Source organism: Ursus arctos, unplaced genomic scaffold (assembly GCF_023065955.2).
Source record: "Ursus arctos isolate Adak ecotype North America unplaced genomic scaffold, UrsArc2.0 scaffold_24, whole genome shotgun sequence".
Lineage (NCBI taxonomy): Eukaryota > Metazoa > Chordata > Mammalia > Carnivora > Ursidae > Ursus > Ursus arctos.
Genome location: NW_026622919.1, coordinates 6,878,291 through 6,899,058, shown reverse-complemented (window position 1 = coordinate 6,899,058; position 20,768 = coordinate 6,878,291). Strand labels below are relative to the sequence as shown.

At 59.6% G+C, this 20,768-nt stretch overlaps 1 protein-coding gene across 1 annotated transcript in view; it reads left to right on the top strand.

Annotated features, from left to right (window-relative positions):
• Positions 1-69: 69 nt before the first annotated feature.
• The window catches only part of TTYH2 (tweety family member 2), a 37,160-nt gene continuing 16,461 nt past the window's right edge, over positions 70-20,768 (top strand). Inside the window, 5 exon segments of the mRNA XM_048212382.2 lie at positions 70-255; positions 7,948-8,120; positions 12,891-12,913; positions 12,916-13,001; positions 17,812-18,032. Of these exon segments, the coding sequence (XP_048068339.2) occupies positions 127-255; positions 7,948-8,120; positions 12,891-12,913; positions 12,916-13,001; positions 17,812-18,032 (632 nt within the window). The 5' untranslated portion in view covers positions 70-126.

Sequence of the window (20,768 nt, the reverse complement as noted above, 5' to 3'; positions counted from 1 at the left end):
GGGCGGGGTGGGGAGGGGCGGGGCCTGCGCCGGGGCGGGGCGGGGCGGGGCGCGCGTCCCGGTCCGGGTGGCGGCGGCGGCGGCGGCAGCGGCGGCCGCAGCGGGCGGGCGCACTCGGGCCGAGCCATGCCGGCCGCGCGCGTGGAGTACGTCGCGCCCTGGTGGGTGGCGTGGCTGCACAGCGTCCCGCACCTGGACCTGCGCCTGCAGCCGGTGGACAGCACGTTCAACCCCCGCGATGAGAGTTACCGGGAGGTGAGTCCGCGCAGCCACGAGCCGGGCTGCGGTCGGCGCCCAAGTTCCCGCACCACCCCGTCCCCCTCCCGGCCCGCCGCGGTCCGCACGCCTCTCCGGCCCGCCCCCCACCCTGCCCCGCAGTCTCGTCACCACTCTCCCTTTCTCCCCCGGGACTCTTGGCCACGGCGCTCCCGTCTGGGAACCTCGTGGGCCGGGAAAGCTGGAAAGACGGGAGTTATGCCAGCGAAGGGAAGCGGGGGGGGGGGGGGGGGAGGGGCGCGAAGGCTGCGAGCTGGGCGTGGGGGCCGAGCGCCGGGGGAGCGGGGCTTTTGTGCCCGTACCCGGGTAATTTCCTCGCGCGAGCTGCGGAGATGCCAGGGGCGCCTCGGGCTTTTCTTCCGTCTGCGGTTCCAAGACGGGCGCTCTCTTTCCGGGTGTTATGTGGCCTGGGAGAAGTTTGAGCAGAAACTGACTGGTCTCCCGAGTTCGACTCCGCAGCCCTCCTCCTCCCCAGCCCCTGCCTGCAGGGTGGGAGCTGCTGGCAGCACCTCTGCCTGGGCCCCTCCTGGACGGCTGCAGGGCTGGGGGAGGCGGCTGCGTGGGGGGCGGGGGTGACTTCCCTGTGGTGCGCCCAGAGCCCACAGCCGCATGTGGAGGTCTGGCGAAGGGACGTGCCCCGGTCAGCCCCATCTCATACCAGCTTCGCCCTCCTGTTCTGTACATACACTCCAAGGCCCTGGATTTCTGGGGTCTTGGCTTCTTGGCCGGCCACTCCCCTCATCCTTGCGCTTCTGCCCTTTCCTTGCTCGGAGAGCCCTTCCCTCGGCCCGTTCTGTACTCCCCCCGGGGAAGGGGCTCCCCGGACCTCCCAGCTAAAGATTGTCTCAGCCTTCTGAGGTCTGGCCAAGCCCGCTCCAGCCCCTGTGGCCCAGCTGAGTCAATTCACTGTTGGGTCAAAGATTCAGGCTGAAAAGCCCAGGACGGGGCTCACTTGTGGAGACCGACACTTATGTTGGGACTTTGACCCCTGGTGGCCTCTGCCTGCAGAGTGTCAGGTTCTCGGGCATGATCTGCTATGGGACAGGTCAGGGCAGAGCGGGGCCTCTACTGAGTCCGCGCAGGCCAAGGGGGGAGGCTCAGGGAGGCCAAGGGGGAGGCTGAGCCGGCAGTCAGCTGTTTGCCTTCCCCAGCCAGCCCTTTCTCCTGCAGGGCCTAAGGGATCCTGATCCGGCAGGGTGTGCAGTGCACCGGGGACAGGGAGTCTAATAATAACCCCTAGTGTCCCTTTCGCCCGCAAGCCCCAGGCACAAGGTGCCTGCCCTTCCAGAAAGAGGAGAGAATCAGGACCCCTTCCTGCTGTCTGAGAGGCAGTTGGGTGGGTTAGCCAGGCTCCCTGGAATCTGTATCTGCCCCTCCCTCTCCCAGAGCTCTGCCCCTGGAAGTCAGCATTCCTTGAGAATGCAGCCGCCTGGGGATAGCTCCAGGGAATCTTCCGCTCCCAATGAATGCATGAAAAGAGGCGGATATGATTTCTGAGACAGCTGTGTTGTTGGTGTGTGTGTGTGTGTGTGTGTGTGTGTGCGCGCCCCCCCCCCCCCCGGCGCATGCCCATGTTTGTTAGTGTGTCCCTAACCCCTGTACCCGGGGTTCTCCAGCCATAATTTTCTTCTCTCCATGGGAGGAAATCTAAACCTGCTGGGTCAAGAAGACCTCCAGATGCTCGAGGGGTGGTGGTAGGGCACTTCCCCACGCCGGTGGCCCCAGAGACAGCACCTGTCCCGCCAGCAGCTGTGGCTCGGGGGGCCTGAACTTCCCCCACCCACTCAGTCCCCTGGAGAGGTGGCAGCCTAGCCAGAGGGACCCGCTCACAGTCCCTGCCGCTCTCCTCTCAGGGTGTAGCCCCTGGCACACTGTGCCGGGCATCAAATGACTCCAGAAGGCATCCCCTTCCTGTGGGCCACTGCTCCTGGGCAGCCCGACCATGGGTGGGCCAGGATGGGAAGTCTGGCTCTGGGCGTTAGTTAGGGTGGCTCCAGTTCGGGTAAGTCCCCCTATTGTCTGACTGTGGGTCTCTTCTGAAAGCTCCCTTCCTCCCACTTGGCAGGCCACTTAACACCATGGATGGAGCACCTTCTGCTGTCAATCATGCGAGTACTTAGCAAACTTGATTGAGGCCAAATGCAGTGCCAGACGTGGAGTCACGTGCTAACCAAGGCTGCCAGGGCCTCGGCTCCAGGCTACAGCAGCTGAGTAGGTGGGGCTGGGGCTCTGCCCTCCAGCTGTCTTACTGTGTGTCATGGCAGGTGTCCATACCTCTCTGAGCCCCACTTCCCCTCATCTGCAAGTTATTAAACAAGACATTCCATGCAACGTGCTTAGTACCTGGAGGGTCCCAGAGCTTGTGGTAGGACCCAGCGATACAAACCATTAGACGGGCTGGGCTTGGGGTTCAGAAATGTGGTCCAATGACAGTACTTCTCGGGCGATACAGAGGGAAGAGATTTTCTTCTACAGACACTGATCAGAGAAGAACTAACCCACGCCCGGTGTGTCCAAATGAACGGTACTGGCTTGTGGAGAAGTGCGTGTGCGTGTGCGTGTGCACCGAAGACTCAGTGGGGATGGGAAGGGGCAGGTGCAGGCCCCGAGGAAAGCTCAGGAGGGATGAGCTGTGCAGGGATCTAGAAGAAAAAGGGGGTCTTAGAAGAGTGGAAACGGTAGACGAGCAGCTCGCCTCATGACCCAGAATATCCTGAGCAAATTCAGCTCCCAGAATGTTCCTGAGGAAGCAGGGCTCTCACCCACGTTCTGGACTCTCAGGGAGCCGTGGAAGCCTGCTGATGGTTAATCCTTCCACCACCCCCGCCAGTGGACTTGACCCAGCTCCAGGCTGTGTGTGTGCAGAGGGGAAGCAGCCCAGACCTCTCAGCCTGAGTCTCACCTTTGATGGGTGAAGGGTAGAGATGGAGAACCCCCTCCCATCAAGGAGAGAAGGAAAGGACCCAATAAGTTAAGGGGTCTAAAGCGTGTGGCCAGTGACTGACACGTCATAAATTGCACTGCTTGGGAAGGAGCCCCCCGCTGGCCAGGTGTCCACTGGGCGGAGCTGGGGACCCAGGAAGGACCCGTGACCGTGCATCCAGCTGTGGCTTTCCCAGAACAAGCCACTGGAGTTCCCACCTCGGGCCGCCGGCACCACCCCGCTCCCCCTCTCTTGCAGGGAGACCAGATGCCGATGAACGAATGTGCTTGAAATGTGAAATGTCTTAGGAAGCTCCAGCACGCCGTGCAGATGTTAGCAGCTGCCTCTGTCACCGTGCAGGGGCCACATGGTGCTTCCTGTTCCACGGCTCCTTTCCCGGCTTCCGCAGACCAGCCATTCTTTCAGGACACGCGTGACGAGATAGACGAGATGCTTTTAACTTTTTACATTTAGACGTGTATTTTCATGTGTTAACTCTGGGTGGTTTGGCTTCTAGGCTCCCCAGAGAGTCCCGAGTGTGTGTCCTCAGGCCAGGGGAGGGGCAGGATGGGGCTAGCCCCAGAACCACAGGGCTCCCTGCACCCCCTTCCCTAGGGGCAGGTCTCAGGAGGAAAGGCCAGGCTGGGAGCCCAGCCGAGGAGCCCAAGTTGGATGAGGAAGCCCCATTCATCCAGCCTGCACACTGAGTCATGGTCATCAGACAATCACGCTGCGCCCCCCTCCCCTGCCGGGGGGCCGGGGGGCCATGGGGGGGGCTTAACCCTTCCCTCCCAAGTGCTCCAGCTCCCTTCCCTGTGGCCTCACCCTGAGGCTGGCCCACTCTCTAGCTGTCTCCTGACCTCTTGGGGTGGGGGTGGGGGGTCTCCCGCTGCTGCCCCCACCCGCGCCTAGGGCAGAGCCCCCTCGTGGTCAGCGTTCCCAGTGTGCGAATCAGTCAGTCCCGCCCCAGCTTGGGTCCCCGTGTCTTGCTTTGGGTTTCTCATTACAAAGTGGCAAACCAGAACTAATTGAAGTCACTTTGTTGAGGACAGAGGCTGGAGCCCGAGCCCCAGTGTGGAGCTGTGGGCATGGTGTTGGGCAGGGCGGGGAGGGGGTGGCTGCCAGGCTCTGTGGAGGCCCGGCTGCGGTGGGCAGCTACTTTCCAGGCTGTGTCAGAGCAGGGGACTCGTGAGCAAAGCTCCCAGCTCCCTCTGGAAGGGAGGTTTGCTCTCCCCCACCCCCACCTGCCACACACATGGGGACTTGCAGTGTTAATTAGGGGCAGGAAGATAATTGCTTATTAGAGGTTGGCAGGTGACACCAACGTGGTGGGGGGGTGGTTCTGCTGGTTGGGCTACTGCTCCCTCCTCCCTCCTCCCTCCAACTCCTCCTTTCTCCTCCCTTCCCCTCCCCAACTTCCTCCTTTCCGTCCCTGCCCCACCCCCCCAAGCCTGCCCACCCTTGTCACCCAGCACCCCAGGGGAGAGACCCGGAGGTGGACTGCTAACTAGAGGACCCCTGCATTGGGGTTTCCCGGCCTGGCCTCTCTCAGGCGGGACCGCACCTGCTTGAGGCCAGCTGCCCAGCTGGGGGGGGCCCTGCGTTCAGGACTGGGCTCGCAGGGGGCCGGGGGGCTCTGAGAACATGAAGTAGGGGAGCCACCACACAGACGGAGGGCAGCAGCTGGCTGTGGTTTGGGGGGACCGGCACGGCACCAGCTCCCTTGGAGGTCCTTCCTTGCCAGGTGGGGATACGTGGTAGAGTCGTGGCTTTTCCTGTTTGGGGAAAGACGGGGACTGTCCAGACCAGCTGGAAGTCAAGGGGAGCTGGGAGGAGGTCTGGATGCAAACCACTCTGGTGTATACGAAAGTTCTGTCTGGCTTTTTGTTGCTTTTTTTTTTTTTTCATTAGGAACAGCTTACAGGAAAGTGCACACTCTTTTTTAATTTTTAGAAGATTTTATTTATTTATTTATTTATTTGAAAGAGAAAGAGAGCGAGAACAAGTAGGATGGAGGGACAGAGGGAGAGAGAGAGAAGTAGATGCCCCCCTGAGCAGGAAGCCCGTCACGGGGCTCGATCCCAGGACCCCTGATATCATGACCTGAGCCGAAGGCAGACACTTCACCGACTGAGCCCCCCAGGCGCCCCAGAAAGTGCACAGTTTTAAGTGTGTAGCTGAGTACGTACGTGAGAGAGGCCACCCTGAAAGAATATTCCCGACCCCCGGGAGCCCCTCACACTCCTTCCCAGTCCGTCCCCTCGCAGAGGTGTTTCCTGTGCGCACCTGCCATGCACTGTAGGCACGCTCCCGTGACCGCCGCGTGTCTGCCGTTTGGCCTGGCTTGTCTCCCCCACCCTCGCTTCCGTGAGATCACCCGCGCCGCCGTGTGCAGCCGTGGCTTTCTTCCCGTGGCTTTCTTCCCGTGGCTGCGTGGTATTCCACCTTCTGACTATAGTACGTTGCATGGATCTGTTCTCTTGTCAGTGGACACTTGCGTCGTCTCTGCTCTGGGGCTGTTACCAGTGTCCTGAGCTGCTGGGGACATTCATGTACATATCCAGGGGGACACGTGCCTCCTTTCTGTGAGGTAGATGACCAGGCATGGCCTTGCTGGCTCGTGGGGTAGGCGCGTTGCGCAGTGGCCGGCAGATTGGTCAGGGGAACCCTGGGTGCTAGCAGAGGGACCTCGGACACCTGCACGAGGGTGGCCCGGACACAGCGTCTCATGTCCGTCCCCTCCTCAGTCAGAGGAAGAGGCCCTGGAGAGTGGGGCTCCGCCAAGCGAGTCTTTGAAGAAAAGCTTAAGCTACTGGAAAAGGTTTGAGAAAGTCTGTGGACACTCATCAGCGGCCCCCAGACTTGTGGGGTCCCGATCTCCTGGGATCCTCTCGAGACGCCCTTCTGATTCGCAAGAGCCCAGAGTGAGGCTTGAGACCCTGCCTTTCTAACAAGCTCCGGCATTCTAAGACATGTGCCTGTTGTGCCGGGTCGGTGAACTTCCCTTTGAGTAGCGAGCCCCCGACACCCGTCCTCCTTGGTCATCTTCGTCTTGGCCTGGGCTCCAGGGCCCTCCGGTGACGGGGCACAGGCTGGGGCGGGAAGGTGGCGGCTCCTTGCCACCTTCTCAGCAGGGCGGGGGCCTCCTGGCTCAGTCACAGGACCGGCTGAGGACCCCAGCCTAGCCACACCATGAGGACTCGAGGGACACTTCGGCTGCGTTCAGGTCACTAGGCCATCCACGCTGCTGACGGGGCAGGCGAGTGGGGAGGCGGGTTCCTCCACAGTACGTGTGACCTGTGTAGCCCGGAGGGAGGTGAAGCCATCCCGCGGCAGCTCCACAAGCCCCACTCCCAAATGAGCCACCTCTCCAGCCCTCTTTTGGGCTGTCCCCACCACTGTGGCCATTTGTCCGCGAGCCTCAGAAGCCTGCCAGTCCAGGCAAGCAGAAAAGCGGGTTGAATCAGGGGTCCGAAGGCCAACCCGAGCCCTCGCAGTCCTGGGGCGAGACGGGGTGGACCCAGCAGGGGCCTCCCCACTGTGAGGCTCCGCCCCCCACCCCAGCCCCCGAAAATGGCCCTGGCCTGAGGACTGCAGACCCCCCCCCCACCCAGCCTCTGTCTTTCAGGGTCGTCTCCTGTGTGTGCATGTCCAACGGTCTGGTCTCCCCTTAGACTGGGAGGTCCCAGCATCTACCCTACTCTGCTGGTCACTACGACCAGCACTAGGGTTCCCTGAAACAGGCCCCCACCCCACAGCCCAGACTACAGTGCTGGGGGCTCTGGACCGGGAACTGCCCGGGGGCACGTGGGGAGCAGGGTGAGGCTGGCAGCTCAGGAGCCCGACTGACAGCCAGGTCCAGCCCTGGCTGGCGGCCACCAATCCTGGTGCCATCTGGTGTCCATCTGGCTGAATCGAGAGACTGGAGGCCAAGGAGGGGGTGCCTCTGGGCCTCCTGACAGACAGCAGCTCGCCTTGCAGGACCCCGAGGTGCTCGGCTGGCCTGAGACGGCACTTCCGGCCCCCTTCAGAATTTGGGGCTTTGCTGCTACCACTGGCAGCTGGGGGACGGCTCTCCCTTTCGGGCTGCAGTGAAAGGGACCCCACAGTGCATGTTCTGACATGTCTCCCCCTGCCACTGCCCCTCCAGCTCAGAGCTGGCATCTTGTGTCTCTGGAGGGACCCGAGCATCTAGGACAAGGCTCAGAGGAAGCAGGTGCACCAGGCATCCCTTCCTGGCCCTGTCCCAGGTTCCTCTCAGCTTCCAAAACATCCTGCCCAAACCCGGTGTCCTCCAGGAGGCCATGGCCCTCGGACCCTCGTGGATGTCCCTCCCCGTGTCTGTCCCCCAGCCACGTAGCTCGTCACCCACAGCCCTCCCTGCCACCTGGCATTTCGGGCCTGGTCCGTATCTTCACACAGGCGTGGAAGCCACCAGCCGGGGCCCAGCCTCAAGCTGCTCCTTCTCCCTTACGTCCGCCTCAGCTGCCCACACAGCATGCACTTGTCCTCCTGGCCTCTGCCCACGCAGTCTGCGTCGAAGCGCCCTCACCCCTGCACCCCTGCCAGCCTGAGCGCCAGGCCCTGTGTGTAAGGGCCAGAGCCTCAAGCACGGGAGGGGGGGGGGAAGGGCAGAGGAGGGGATGGAGGCCACCCATAGCCCCAGTGGGAGCTCAGGGCCCCAGGACAGGGTGCTTCTCGAACCCCGCCATGGGACCGAGGGCTGACACCAGGCCTCTCCTCTTCAGTCACTGCTGTTCCTAGGGCTGGTGGCCGCCATCTGCCTGGGCCTGAACCTCATCGTCCTCACGGCTTACGTGGTCTGCGTATGCTGCTGCCGGCAGGACGAGGCCGTGCAGACCAAGCGGCGCGACTCCTGCTGCGTCACCTGGACGGCGGTGGTGGCCGGGCTCGTCTGCTGGTGAGTGTCCCTCTGCACAGGGTTCAGTGTGCGTGGCTCTGGGGTTCTATGGTGCCCACAGCGGGGAATGTCAGCTTGTGTGGGCCTGACCATCTGGGTCTTGCTGGTGGTTAGCCCCTGGACCGTGACACCCCTTCCCCTCCCTCTGCCACCCGCCCCCACAGCCAACCCCAAGTGGCTCCTCTGCTGTCTGGCCACATTCTCCTGACCGAGTTCCGGGTACGGTGACAGCAGAGGCTTTCCCAGGGCGAAAGCTGTCCTTTCCCTGCCCAGCAACAGAGTCAGATGTGTGGGGTGCTGACGGGGGTCTCCCCCGTGTGCCTCTGCCCCGGTGTAGTCCTGCTCAGCCTGGCAGGGGCATGCCTGGCAGCCCCCGGACAGCATTCCTGGACAGAGGGGGTGTCTGCTGTTTGCACCCTGGAATCTTCCCAGCTGCTCTGCGAGGCCAGAGAAAATTCGACTGCAGTCTATATCAGTTCCATTCTTCTCAAGAGATCAATAGCTCTTAGTGCCATGCGCTGGGCCTTCTTCGCTTTGGATGGCCAATGAGGGTTCCTAACCGCGTACAAGAGCCCCCATTGCCCGGGCAGCGTGCACACACATGCTGGCTCTGTTTTCGGGACTTGGTCGTATTGTTCTTGTTCTCATGTCTACAGAGGTTTTTCCAAAAGCCTAGGATCCACCCTGAGATGCTCCTGGGGGTGGTCACCCTCGAGGGGTAGAGACCTTCCTTGCTAAGTGTCCATTGCATCCAAGACCCCACAGTGGGACTTGGCCCTCTGTCTGGGCAGCAGGACGAGAGGCAGGCGGGGCGCAGCGGTGCTGGGAGTGGCGACGCCTGAGCTCTTAGCCTCACTTCGCTCCTGTGGTTTCTTCTCCGTGAGAGAGTGCTCCCATCCCGTCCTGCCTGCAGCGTAAGGGTCATCTAAGCCAAGACAGGAAGGAGCCAGAAGCGGTGTAGCAGTGATGCCTAAGAGCTGAGCACTAGGGCTGGGGGAGGGGGCATGCCGCCAGGTCCCGAACCGTAAACAGAAAGGAAGGAGTCCTGGCCCAAGTCAGGAGCTCCAAGACGAGTCTGACTCCCAGCAGAGAGGAGCTCCCACGAAGTAACTGGAGTAAAAGCCTCCTGCTGGGGAGTGGGCAGGGGGAGGCGGGAGACAGCAAGAAGCCAGTAGTGATGACTAGACAGCGAGCCCTCTCTCTGTGAACTCAGATTTCTTAAAAAATGCTGCGAATGACAGAAGAATACTTTGGAACAGTAAAAATGACTTTGGAGGGTCAGTTCCAGTAAGTAATCATGACCGGCCGTCTCAGGAAAACTCAGAACAGAAGGACATATGCGGCATGATTCATTTTCCAAAATTCCACAGGCTATTTGTGCCAGGCCAGCGAGAGCCCGCGGTGAGCACAGGCACTGATTCTGCCTTTGTGGCTGCTGGTCTACCAGGGGAGAGGTGGAGAATCACATATTCGTTTGACTGGAGTAATGACAGACTAAGGAGGAAGTTGGGAGGAAAGGAGCAAGTGTAAGGTCGATGGCCTACCTGAGTCAGGCATTCCTGGGTGACGGGCACCGAGATCCATAGGGTGACCAAGCAAAGGTGGGGGCAAGGTAAGAGGAGATAGTTCAGGCAGAAGCAAGAGGAGTATGTGCAAAAGCCCTGTGGCAGGAAGGAGCACAGGACATTTTAAGGAACTGAAAGAAGCCAGTGTGGCTGGAACAGAGAAAACAGGGGAGGGGTCTGGGATGGGGGGTGCTACAAGGGTCTTGGAGATCGGCGGTAAGTGGAATGGTCGCCAGTCACCTTCATTGGAGTTGTGCTCAGATCAGAATGAGTTGAGTGGGAGAGTCAGGGAAGGGAAGTAGAAAAGGCAGAAGTAGAGGGAGACCAGGTGAGATGGGGAGGGGGTGGTCAGGAGGGAGAGATCGCGTTCAGCTCTGATAGTAAGGATCCCGGAGGAGAGGGGAGATTCGATCCATAGAAGAAAGTCCCAATAGCAGTTTCCCCAAATGGCCAAAGGGGTCAGAGGAGAGCTTCTTGTATCCCTGTGTTCGGGAGACAGAATTTTATACCTGGGAAAGATATTCTGTCTTTTCCCTCAAGCAGAATGGTCTGTGTGGCCCAGGCAGGACCGATGACGCCCGGAGGGAGCTGGGAGGCCCTCATTAAACAGCCAGGGCGATTTCTGGTCTTGGAAGGAGGTGCCCTCCTGGGCCAGCTCCGAGAAATCCAGACTAGGGGAAGGCGGAAAATGAGAATACCTCCGGTCTCAAAAACAGGGCGAGGGATGGAAATGATTCGGCTTGATGCCAAATCCTCAGAAGACACTAGATCGCAATGCAGAAAACTAGAGAAGGTTATAAACACAAGGAGCAAACAAGAGGCAGTTTTCAGAGCATAATAGCAATTTAAAAATAATAATAAAGTCACTAAATAGAAGATCATAGGACTACCTTGGATCTCACGTACGAGCATCTCAGCTGGACGTGTGGTCACCGTGGGTGCTGTGGAGAAACACCGACTGGACGGTGGTGCCGTTAAGTGGATTCAAAGCCAGTGGAACCTTCTGGTTGAATGCACAGAGTACACAGCGGGACACCAGACCGTAGCCGTCGTGTGCGCATGTCTCTGTTACACACAAGAAGCACAGAGGAGCCTTGTTTTAAAATAAACGCACATGCTCAGAGCACAGGGCTCCAGTGGGCGCCGGGGGGGGGGGGCGGTGGCGCCCCTTACCTGCACTTGTAACAGGCACTGCGGGTGACCCTGTCCCCGGGTCCACGGACCACTTCCTGAGAAACACTGAGCTGGGGGCCGAGCCCACCCTGGGAGGAAGTTTCTCTCAAATCTCCCAGGGGTTCCATCCTAGATCCTTCCTCTTGAACAAGAAAAGAAGACGTGCAAGTGTGTGCACGTGTGCATGTGTCTCTCCCCCCCACCGAAGTTAGTGTTCTGGGTGAAGAGTCAGGAGGCGGCTTAGCGAACCTCCAGATGCGCCCCCCCCGCCCCCCGGTGGTGCACGTCAGATGAAATACAGCGGATGATGTAGGCGAGATCCGAGATGACTCGTCCAGCCTGGAATGTTGGACGAAAACCAGCTCGATGCAGTTTCACGGGGATAGATTTAAAAGTTCTGCTTTTGCTTAAAACAAAATAAAAATCAGTGCAGCGCCGCAGGAAGGAGGAGAGGCTGGGCTTGGCGGCGGCTCCTGCGAGGAAACCCAGGGGTGTTGTAGACCACGGGGTTAGCGGGGCGGAGAGGGGGTGCCAGGGCTTAGCCCCCAGCACTCGGAGCTGGATGGACACCTGGCCGTGGGGGCCTCGGCTGGAGTGACAGTGACCAGTTGGAGGGGGGGGGTTGAACCTGGGGGACAGCGATGACGGGGACCGGGGTCTGCAGGGCACTCATGTGACTTGGAGAGCAGAAGGGAGGAGGGACACGGAGCCACATTCCGAGATCCGAGGGCATCCCGCAGACTTGGAGGCTGATTTCGGGCTGCCCCCAAGGACAGTCAAACACTAGGAGGTAGGCTTCAGCTCCATGGAGGAAGGAACTTTCTACCAGCTGGAAGTTTTCAGTATGGCAGGCCACCTCCTGGGTGCTGTGGGGAAGCAGGGGGAAAGGGTAGAGAATGGAGGGGAGTCCTGGCTCCTAGAGGTTTCAGGAGAGACCTTGATGGTCCCCGAGCCTCCCCATGACAGTCACCTGGGGAGCTGGTGAAGGTACAGGTCCTAGGCCACTGCGGCAGAATCCCAAAGGCCCGGCCAGCGGTCTTGCCCCTTCGAGCTGCTGGACTAGAATACGGTAGTAGTGTTCCCGGCCCAGAGGAAATGTGCTGTAGCTGGTCAGCCAGGCCAAGGCCAAGGTGGCCATGAACCTTCACCCCCAGCCCCTGGGGCACCTGCCCGAACTCCCTCCCCTCCCATACCGCCAGGAAAGAGCTCCTTAGTCAAAAACCCACTTTCCGTGGACATTTATAGCAGCTGTATTCATAATCACCAAAACTTGGAGGCAACCAAGACGCCCTTCAGGAGGCGAATGGGTAAATACACTGGGGTCCATCCAGACAACGGAACATTATTCAGCGCCGAAGAGAAATGAACTATTTAGCCATGAAAAGACATGGAGGAACCTTCACACAAATCACTCAGGAAAAACACCAGTCTCAAGAGGCTCCAGCCATATGACATTCTGGGAGAGGCAAAACTATGGAGACAGTAAGGATCAGGGTTGTGGGGGCGGGCGGGAGGGAGGGACAGGTGGAGGTTTTAGGGCAGTGACACTATTCTGCAGGATACTCCAGTGGTGGAGAGATAAGTGCCATACATTTGCCCAAACCCACAGAATGTGCCAGACCAAGGGTGATCCTTGGGGTGAACCAGGGACTCGGGGATAGTGTCGTGTCGGTGCAGGTCTATCCATGGACCGAATGTGCCAGATTTACCGGTGTGGTGAGAGATGGTGGGAGTGGCGGCGGCTGTTTTAGGGCGGCAGGGGGGTATGGGAGATCTCTGTCCCTCTGCCCAACTTTGCTGTGAATCTGAAACTGCCCTAGGGGCATCTGCGTGGCTCAGTCACTGAAGCATCCGACTCTTCATCTCAGCTCAGGTCTTGATCTCAGGGCTGTAAGTTCAAGCCCAGCCTGGAGCCCACTTAAAATAAAAAAATAAAATAAAACTGCTCTAAAAAGCACTGTATTTAAAAACAAACACAACAAACAACTTTCTCTTCTGCGTGTCACTTCTAACTTTGGGGTCTTGCCTGTAGTGCCGCGGTGGGTGTTGGTTTCTATGAAACAGCGAGACCAACGATGGGGTGTACCAGCTGATCTACTCCTTGGACAACGCGAACCACACCTTCTCCGGGATAGACGAACTGGTAAGGCTCCCGGGCAGCAGCGGGCCGGGCCGGGCACAGCCCGTGAGGTCAGTGTGCTCGGAACAAGGGGCCCAGTCACATCCCAGCCAGCTTGGCCCCGGGGTGGGGGGGCTGGACTCCCCTTGGGGCTGCAGTTGGTCCTGCTGGGAGTAAACAGGCGATTTCTGCTCTTTGGGCAGGGAGGGGTGGTGAGGACAGGGGTGAGGACCAAAGGAGGAAGGCTGACGGGGTCCTGGGGGGACCTGGGGGCGGCCATGGAATCCAGCCCTGTGGACTTCCGGAGGGCTAAGCTCTTCCCCATTTGTGCCAGGGGAGCCCGAACGTGGAAAATCAGCCCCACGGGGTGTTCTGTTCACCTCACTGCTACATATGGAGTCTCATGGGGTCCGGAAGATGGCAAGGTGTGAAACTCTTCAAAACCAAGTGAAGCAGCCCGAGGGATGGTGTGGCGAGGGTGTCGTCCGGGCTCCGGCTTCTGGCTGGCGGCCCAGGGTGGAGGATTGTGCCGGCTGGCCAGAGGGGGTGTGGGCCTTTAGGGCAGGAGCTGCTCTGCTGGGCATCTGCCCTGAGTGAGAGACCAAGCAGGGTTTTCCCAAACACCGACCTTGGCCCCTTGGCCCCCAGGTGCTTGTCACCTTGGCCATAAGTGGCAGGTGTTTTTGGCCAGTTTCCAGGTAAACCCCATGCCCGCAGGAGTCGGGCTCCCATGGAAAAGGCAAAGGGTAGTTTTCAGGGAAGCAGGTCCTTGGACATCCACACTGTTCCCCGTCCCCTCTGGACCAGGTCGCCAGCGGGGGGCGGGGGGTGGGGGGGGTATGACCTCAGCAAATGGCCGGTTTGTGTCATCAGGCAGCCTCAACCACAAAATCCAGCCCCAGCCAGAGCATTTGGACATTGCCCTGGTGCTTGCTAGAAGAGGATTCTGGAAGAGGATTCAACCTCATTGCCCCCTCCTTTTCCCTAAGCTCCTCTAAGGCCTTAATCCCTCAGCAGCCCTGGGGTGGGGGTGGGAGGGCACACCTTAAAGAGACAGCCCTGCTGCTCCTCAGGACCCAGGAAGGCTGCCAATGGGAGCCCTTCTGGGGAGCAGAGGGTCACAGGCTAGACCAGGGTCCACCTGTCCTGCAGCACTTGCCCGCTGGTACCCATCGCTGGGAGACTGAGTCGTGCAGACACTGGGCTGAGGCAGCTCTGAGGGGCAAGGTGGGGGTGGCTGGGATGGGGGCTGAGGGCAGCCTGGAGGTCGAATATGGCCTGACCAGCCCTGGAGGCATGGGGAGACCTCACCCTCTGGGCCCCCTGCCCCGCCTCTGCCCTGGCAGGGAAGGGGCTCAGGCCTCTAGGCTCTGCCTCCCGCTCTCCTTCCACCCACCAGCACCAGACCCCCTAGAGGAGGAACCCAGCCCTGAAAAGAGAGTCCCCTGCCTGGGAAACCCCAGAGCCGTGACCTGCACTGCTTGACTTGTGACCACCATAAGGAATGGCCCTTGTCTGTCCCGAGGACTGAGGAGAGGGAGAACCCCAGAGCCATCCTCGTGGGAAAGTGTGAGTTCTTCGTGTCCCATCCCGTGGGGTGAGAACGTACAGGGAAACGGCTAGAACGAGCCCTCAGGCTGGCCCATCCGCCCCGAGAGCTCAGTGCTCCAGGCCAGGTCTGGACATGGCAAAGCAAGTCCCACGTCTCCAAACTCCCTCATGTTCCTCAAGGGAAGGGTTCTGTGTGTGTCCCTGGATGTCAGCCTTTCTTCGTCTCTGCACCATTTCTGAAAGTCAAGGACAGGAGTCCCAGGGTTTTGTGATGGTCCAGACAGCTAGGGGCTGCCTCCATCCTGACGATGACCATGGTCTGCCTCCTCTGGGTGAGCAGGCATTTTCTCCGGCAGAGAGGCAGGGCTCTGGGCCCTTGCTGGGACCTGGGAGGCTGGTTTGGGCCTCGGGGTAGACACCCAACACTCTGGGTTCCCAGGGCTGCAAGAGAGGCAGCAGATTTTGGAGGGCTCCCCAGATCCCAGGGGTCAAGGCCAAACACCAGAGAAATGAATGTTTGATGAGATGATGTCGGTGAAAGTGCCTGGTAATCTGCAAAGTCCCCCCAAGTGGGGGTGACTATGACGTGTCCTTATTATAATTACTCTCCTTACAGCTGTTCCTCTAATCCCCGTGAAGGAGACAGGAGGCTTGGGCTGGTGGGGCGTGGGGAGGGCAGGACTCGGGGGACAGGTCAGAGCAAGGTGGACCCTTCAGGGGTCCCCTTCAGGACTAGAAGCCCCACACCTGCACCCTTATACCCTGAGGGCTCCCGTGGGTGGGGCCGCCACTCGAGGCTCAGGCACGCCTGGCAGGGTTCCGGATCAGCTGCACACTTTGACTTGGGGTCACTGGAAGTGCCGGGTGGGTCCTTTGCCTGGTGCAGTGTCCCCCATCCACCTCGTCTCCTTCAGTGAAGGGGGCCTGGGCTCCAGTGAGTGACTTACTCACGGTCTTAGCTTGAAGGGCCCCAGGAGCTTGGCTGCCTCAGATCGGAGCCACACGTTCCCGTGGCCAGTGTGGCTCCTTGGGACTCTCGTGCGAGAGCCAGCAGGAAGCCTGTGGGCAGCCCTTGGGTGAGGCATCTGGGGCACGGGGAGGTTGCACTCCTGTCACAGGGCTGGAAGCTCGTGTGTTCTGAGCAAGAACCCGAACCCAGGTGTCCTGGTCTTAGCCCTTCCCTTCAGGGTCTGAGATGGGGGCCCTCCCCAGACCGGTGGAGGCTCCACCCCTTTGTCCCCTGGTGTGGCTGCCCTTCTAGGAACCTCAGTAAGTGGAGACGCTTCCTCCCCGCCTGGAGGTTTTCGTGTATCTGAATCCCCCGGAGCGCTTGATAAGCAAGATCGCTGGCCCTCCCCGGAGTTTCTGGTTCTGTAGGTCTGGGACAGGGCTGGGAATTTGCACCGTTCGCCCTGCTGCTATGCTGGTCCAGGGACCGCACGGGAGGACCACTCTTCCATCCTGTGGGGACGAGAGCTTCCACCCCTGCGTGCTCGCCCCACTCCCACCCCAGCCTGAGTTGCCGAGCTGTCCCTCTTGGGCACAGAGCTCTTCCCCGATGGGAGAACTCTGCCCCATCTCCGGGGCCGCCCTGTCTCTTGAGAGCTCCGTGTAACCCTCTGAGGACCGCGGTGGAGTGGGGAACAGGGGGCTGTAAGTAGGTCAAGGTCGTGGTTTTCATTTTTTTTGTTGTTTCCTTTGGGAGGATGTCAGGAGGGAAAAGAGGGCCCAGCAGATGTTTATTGGCTTTCGTTTTTCTCCAGGAGAGATTTAAGAAATGAAGAAGTTAAAAATTGTAGAGCTAGGGAAGGAGAAGTCGTCTTGCAGAAGAAGTTTACAGATCGCGGTTGGCGGCCCTTCGCTCTAAAGTTGGTCGTATATAATGCAGGGGTATAAAAAGCTCCCGATCTCAGCACTTGGTTATGGGCCTTCCTTCTGGACCAATGGTTACAGAGCACTTCTACGTGGGTCTTATTGAACCGAAAGGAGAGTTGATTGGGGTGCTGGAGAATCTGCTTTGATGTCTTTTTTTTCCGTGTGAAGCTAGAAGAGGCCCAAGCGAGAGTATCAGTCCTTCCCCAGCTTGTAAGAACCGAGCACAAGCCGGAAAATGGCACAAGCTGCTGACATTGAAAAAACAAAGTGAAACGGAACAAAGAGGGCCATTCTCCTCTCTGGAACCGGGCGCCCGCAGAGGAGCACAGATGTGAAAGGCCACAAAGTTGCCCTCGAGTCTCCCTAACGCAGCAGCTTCGGCCACCAGGAGTGTCATCTCACCCGCCTCTCTCGCGGGGCTGCCTGTGGGAGGCTCCCGCCCCTCCCCGGGGCACCTTATCTTCCTTCCAGACCCGGGGGAGGGTCAGCACACACTTCTCCCCCTTCCAGCCGGTAGTGCCGGTCGGTTTGGTGTGACAGTGGTGACAACAGAGCCTTCCCCCCCCCCCCCAACACACAGGCTCAGAGCAGGCTTGGAGGGGCGAGCTTGGGGTTCCCAGGCTGCGTCCCTGGGTTCGGTGGGGACCCTGCGTCTGGGCTGTTTAGAAGTACCTTTCCAGGGCCAGGCCCTCCTTGGGCTCCTTGTTGGAAAGCCAAGGACAGTGGCGGCCATCGTCCTTCCCTCTGTACCTTTGGAAAGAAAGTTGCTTCCTTTGGCGGGCACTCAGCTCCAGGCCCTTGCGGCCCAGCCAAGGGAGGGAACCTGGCCATCCACCTGGCAGGACGGCCGTGCAGGGCTGGGGGGCAGTGTGAGCCCCCAGAGCCGGCACCGATCGCCTCCTGCCGCATGTCCAGGCTCTTCCGAGGCAGGATCCGTCCGTCTGTGTCATTTCAAAGTGTCATTGTTCGGCTGAGCCGGCTCCGGAGGCCCGGAGCTGTTGCTAGGTCCACAAACAGAGCCTTTCTCTCCGGAGGCGTTTAGAAATCCCATTGTGGGAACAAAAGGTCAGGTAGCAACAGAGGAGCTTTTCCCTTCAACGTTCTATCCCTCAGCTGAAAAAGACTTTCTAATCCAAGGTGTTTAAATGAAGGGAATCCTCGAGGAAGCAAAACGGATTCTCCTCTTTGTTTCCCCACCTGGGAGCCTGGGTCCTGGTGAAGACCAAATCGGGCCTGCCCCACCTCCCCCCCCCCCCCACCAATGCAGGGATGTGAGGGAGGGGGGACGGCAGGGCCTCTGTCCTCCTGCGGCCTGTAGGCCTTCTCCTCCAGAGTTAGAGTCAGGACATGTCCCTCCCTGGCTTCCTCACCCCGGAAGGCCAGATTCACAACCCCGGCCCCCCCGCAGGTGTCCAGAACCACCCAAAAGATGAAGGTGGACCTCGAGCAGCACCTGGCCCGGCTCAGTGAGATCTTTGCCGCCCGGGGTGATTACATCCAGACACTGAAGTTCGTGCAGCAGATGGCCGGTAACATCATCGTCCAGCTCTCGGGGCTGCCGGTGTGGAGGGAGGTCACCGCAGAGCTGACTGAGCTGGCCGACCAGACGGGCTACGTGGAGTACTACAGGTGAGGGGCCGCAGGGGGGCCGGTGGGGGTGGTGCCAGCGTCCTCCGTCGCAGCCTGCATCTCGGGGCCCAGGCGGGGGGGGGCCTCCAGAAGGCCTTAATGGGCCCCTCCTGGGATCAGAGGAGGGTGCGTGTGCGTAGAACGGCCTCCTTAGGCAGGCAGGCCCCAGAGACCCAGAAAGGGGCAAAGGAGCGGTGACGTGCCAAGGTCCAGGGCAAGAGGCTGAAGCTGGCCTCCAGGAAGCCCTCCAGGACCAGCATCATCCGTGGCTGGTGCTGGGGAAGATGCCAGTGGTTTATAGGTTCTTCGCCTGCCAGGGTTTGTGGGGCGGGATTCCCTGCACCTGCACTCAGCCACAGGGGTGCAGGGGGATGATGGCCTATTTGCCTGCATGGAGCTTTTCCTGATGGCAACCTCTTAGCCTAAGGGATGGAGGGCGGAAGGGCACCACCCCACCTTTGCCATACTCAGCAATACAAACTCATACCTCTGTAACCTTTGGGAGTCCGTGTACGTCTCCCCTGCCTCCCCATTCCCCAGACCCCATTCCAGGTGAAGGCTCTGGACACAGGCCAGCTGACCAGGGACCGGCTGCCTCCCTCCGTGTGCAGGATCTAGTGAAGGTCATGCCTTCCTTGGTGAAGAGCCAAGGAAGGAGGTGGCAGTCTGGGCTTTGGGGGGCTCGCGGCCGAAGGGGGACTTACACTCATGAAGCGCAGGTCCCTCTGCCACCAGGGCCCAGTGCCTCGCATGGAGGGAGGGGCGCCCTGGAGAGTAACGGATAAATGAGTCCCGAAAAGAAAGTATCAGCTCTTTGGATCTGCCCCCTCCTCCAAATGCATCGGTTCCCCTTCAAGCCATTAGCAAAGGTCGGAGCCTTTACCCGCCCCATTGCACAATTCACTCTGGTTTTCTGGATTTACTTCTCCTTTATGAGAAAACCCCACCCCAGGCTGACTAATAAGGACACAGAGGAAATGCTTCTGGTGGGACCCCAACCCGTCCAGGGCTCTCCCTTCCCCCCGGGTAGGAGAAAGCCGGACCTTGGCAAGGGAAGCGCACGAAGTCTGCCCCCAGCTCTGCCTGGGGCTCCCCGCTCCCCGTCTCTGCAACCCGTCCAGCCCCTGCATGCCCAGGGTGTCAGGGATCCAGCTTCCCACCAGATTTTTTTTTTTTTTTTTTTTGCTCACGTTCAGAACTGCGTTTCTCTCCAGCAACACAAACTCCCGACTCTGAGGACAGGCTGGGACTCGTGACCTAAAATAGTGGCATCTGATTAGTCCTATGATTTGAGGGCCGTTCATTGAGCATTCAGAACCTTGCTCCCCAGGGGTCAGGGGCAGGTGGAAAGTGGGTGTCCGTGTTGACCTGCCTTCCTCTGTGAGTGGACCTGGAGCGGGACTCGGTACACTCAAGGGCCTCCCATGGGCCTTAGACACCAACAGATGAACTAAGTCAGAGTTTACGTATCAAAAGGGACTTATTTTTAAGGTGACTTTATTAAAAATGGGAGGAAGGGTGGTGACAGAGCATATCAGCTGTTTCAGTATCAGCTGTTTCAGTGTGGGTGACCGAGGGGTGTCCTCTGACCCCCCACCCCCACCCCCGGCAGCGTCCCCATCTCCCTTGTTCAGGCTGAGGCAGAAAAGTCTTAGTCCAAGGATGTTAGCACCAGAGGCCCCTGAAAACCAGTGGTGCTCGCTGCCTTCCTCCCTCTGCTGTTTGCCGGCTCCTTCTCTCCCCTGGGCTGTCCTGGAACAGAGAGAGGCCTCATTTTCGCGCTAACTAGCCTTAGGGGCTCCTCGGAACAGACTCCCCATCTTTGCCTTCCAGATGATTCTACAGCAGAGCCATCCAGCTAAGCTCATCGTTTTTAGCACTTTGATACAAGGCCCGGCTAAGTATTGGAAGCAATAAAAAGCCAAGCCTCTCTGAGAGGTTCCTAAGGGGTGTGGCCAAGGCGCCTGCCGAGGCCGGACCCAGGAGAGCTTGGGGAGTAAGGGCCCGCGCCGCTCCTCCTGGAGCCAAGTTCTTGGTGAGAAACACAACCCAGGTCATCGCTGGGCTCCTGGGAAAACACATCCGCCTCGCAGAGCTGTTTCCAGGAACTCCTCACAACTCAAGGTGTGGATGCAGAGAAAACGCATTGAAACACAATGGGGATCCTGGAGAGTGAGTGAGAGGCAATCCTAACTTGATTCCCTGCTGGTGTGCACAGCAGGGAGAGAGGTAATAAGAAACCTTTAGGTCTGAAACAAGAAACCGGGATTTTGAGAGGTGCCTGGTGCCTGGCCATGTCTCCTGCAGGAAGATTCACAGACGGGGGGGAGAGTCCAGAATTCCTGGGCCAGGCTCTCCTCCCACGGGCCTGTTTCCTAATCTACAGAATGGGGTCCTAGCACTAGACGTTCCTGAGATCCCTTCCTGCCATGACTCGGATTCTAGGAAAACTGGCTCCTTGGTGGAGGGAGGGCCCTGCACTTTCCCCAAGCCCCAGCTCTGGGCAGGGAGTTGGGGGTCTTCATTAGCCCCCTTTCTTGGCATTCAGCCTCCACTCACAAAGGCGGGAAGAACCTTGCTTGGCTGCCAGGGGGGCTTCAGCATGCCGTCTCTCTCTGGGAGCCTCGTATTTTCTTCCAGCGCCCCCCTGCCCCCACCCCCACTCCAAACTCCTTCTCACCCTCCTGATGGTGTTATTGAAGCATTGCTGGAGAGGAGGGGTCTGTGAGTTTATTT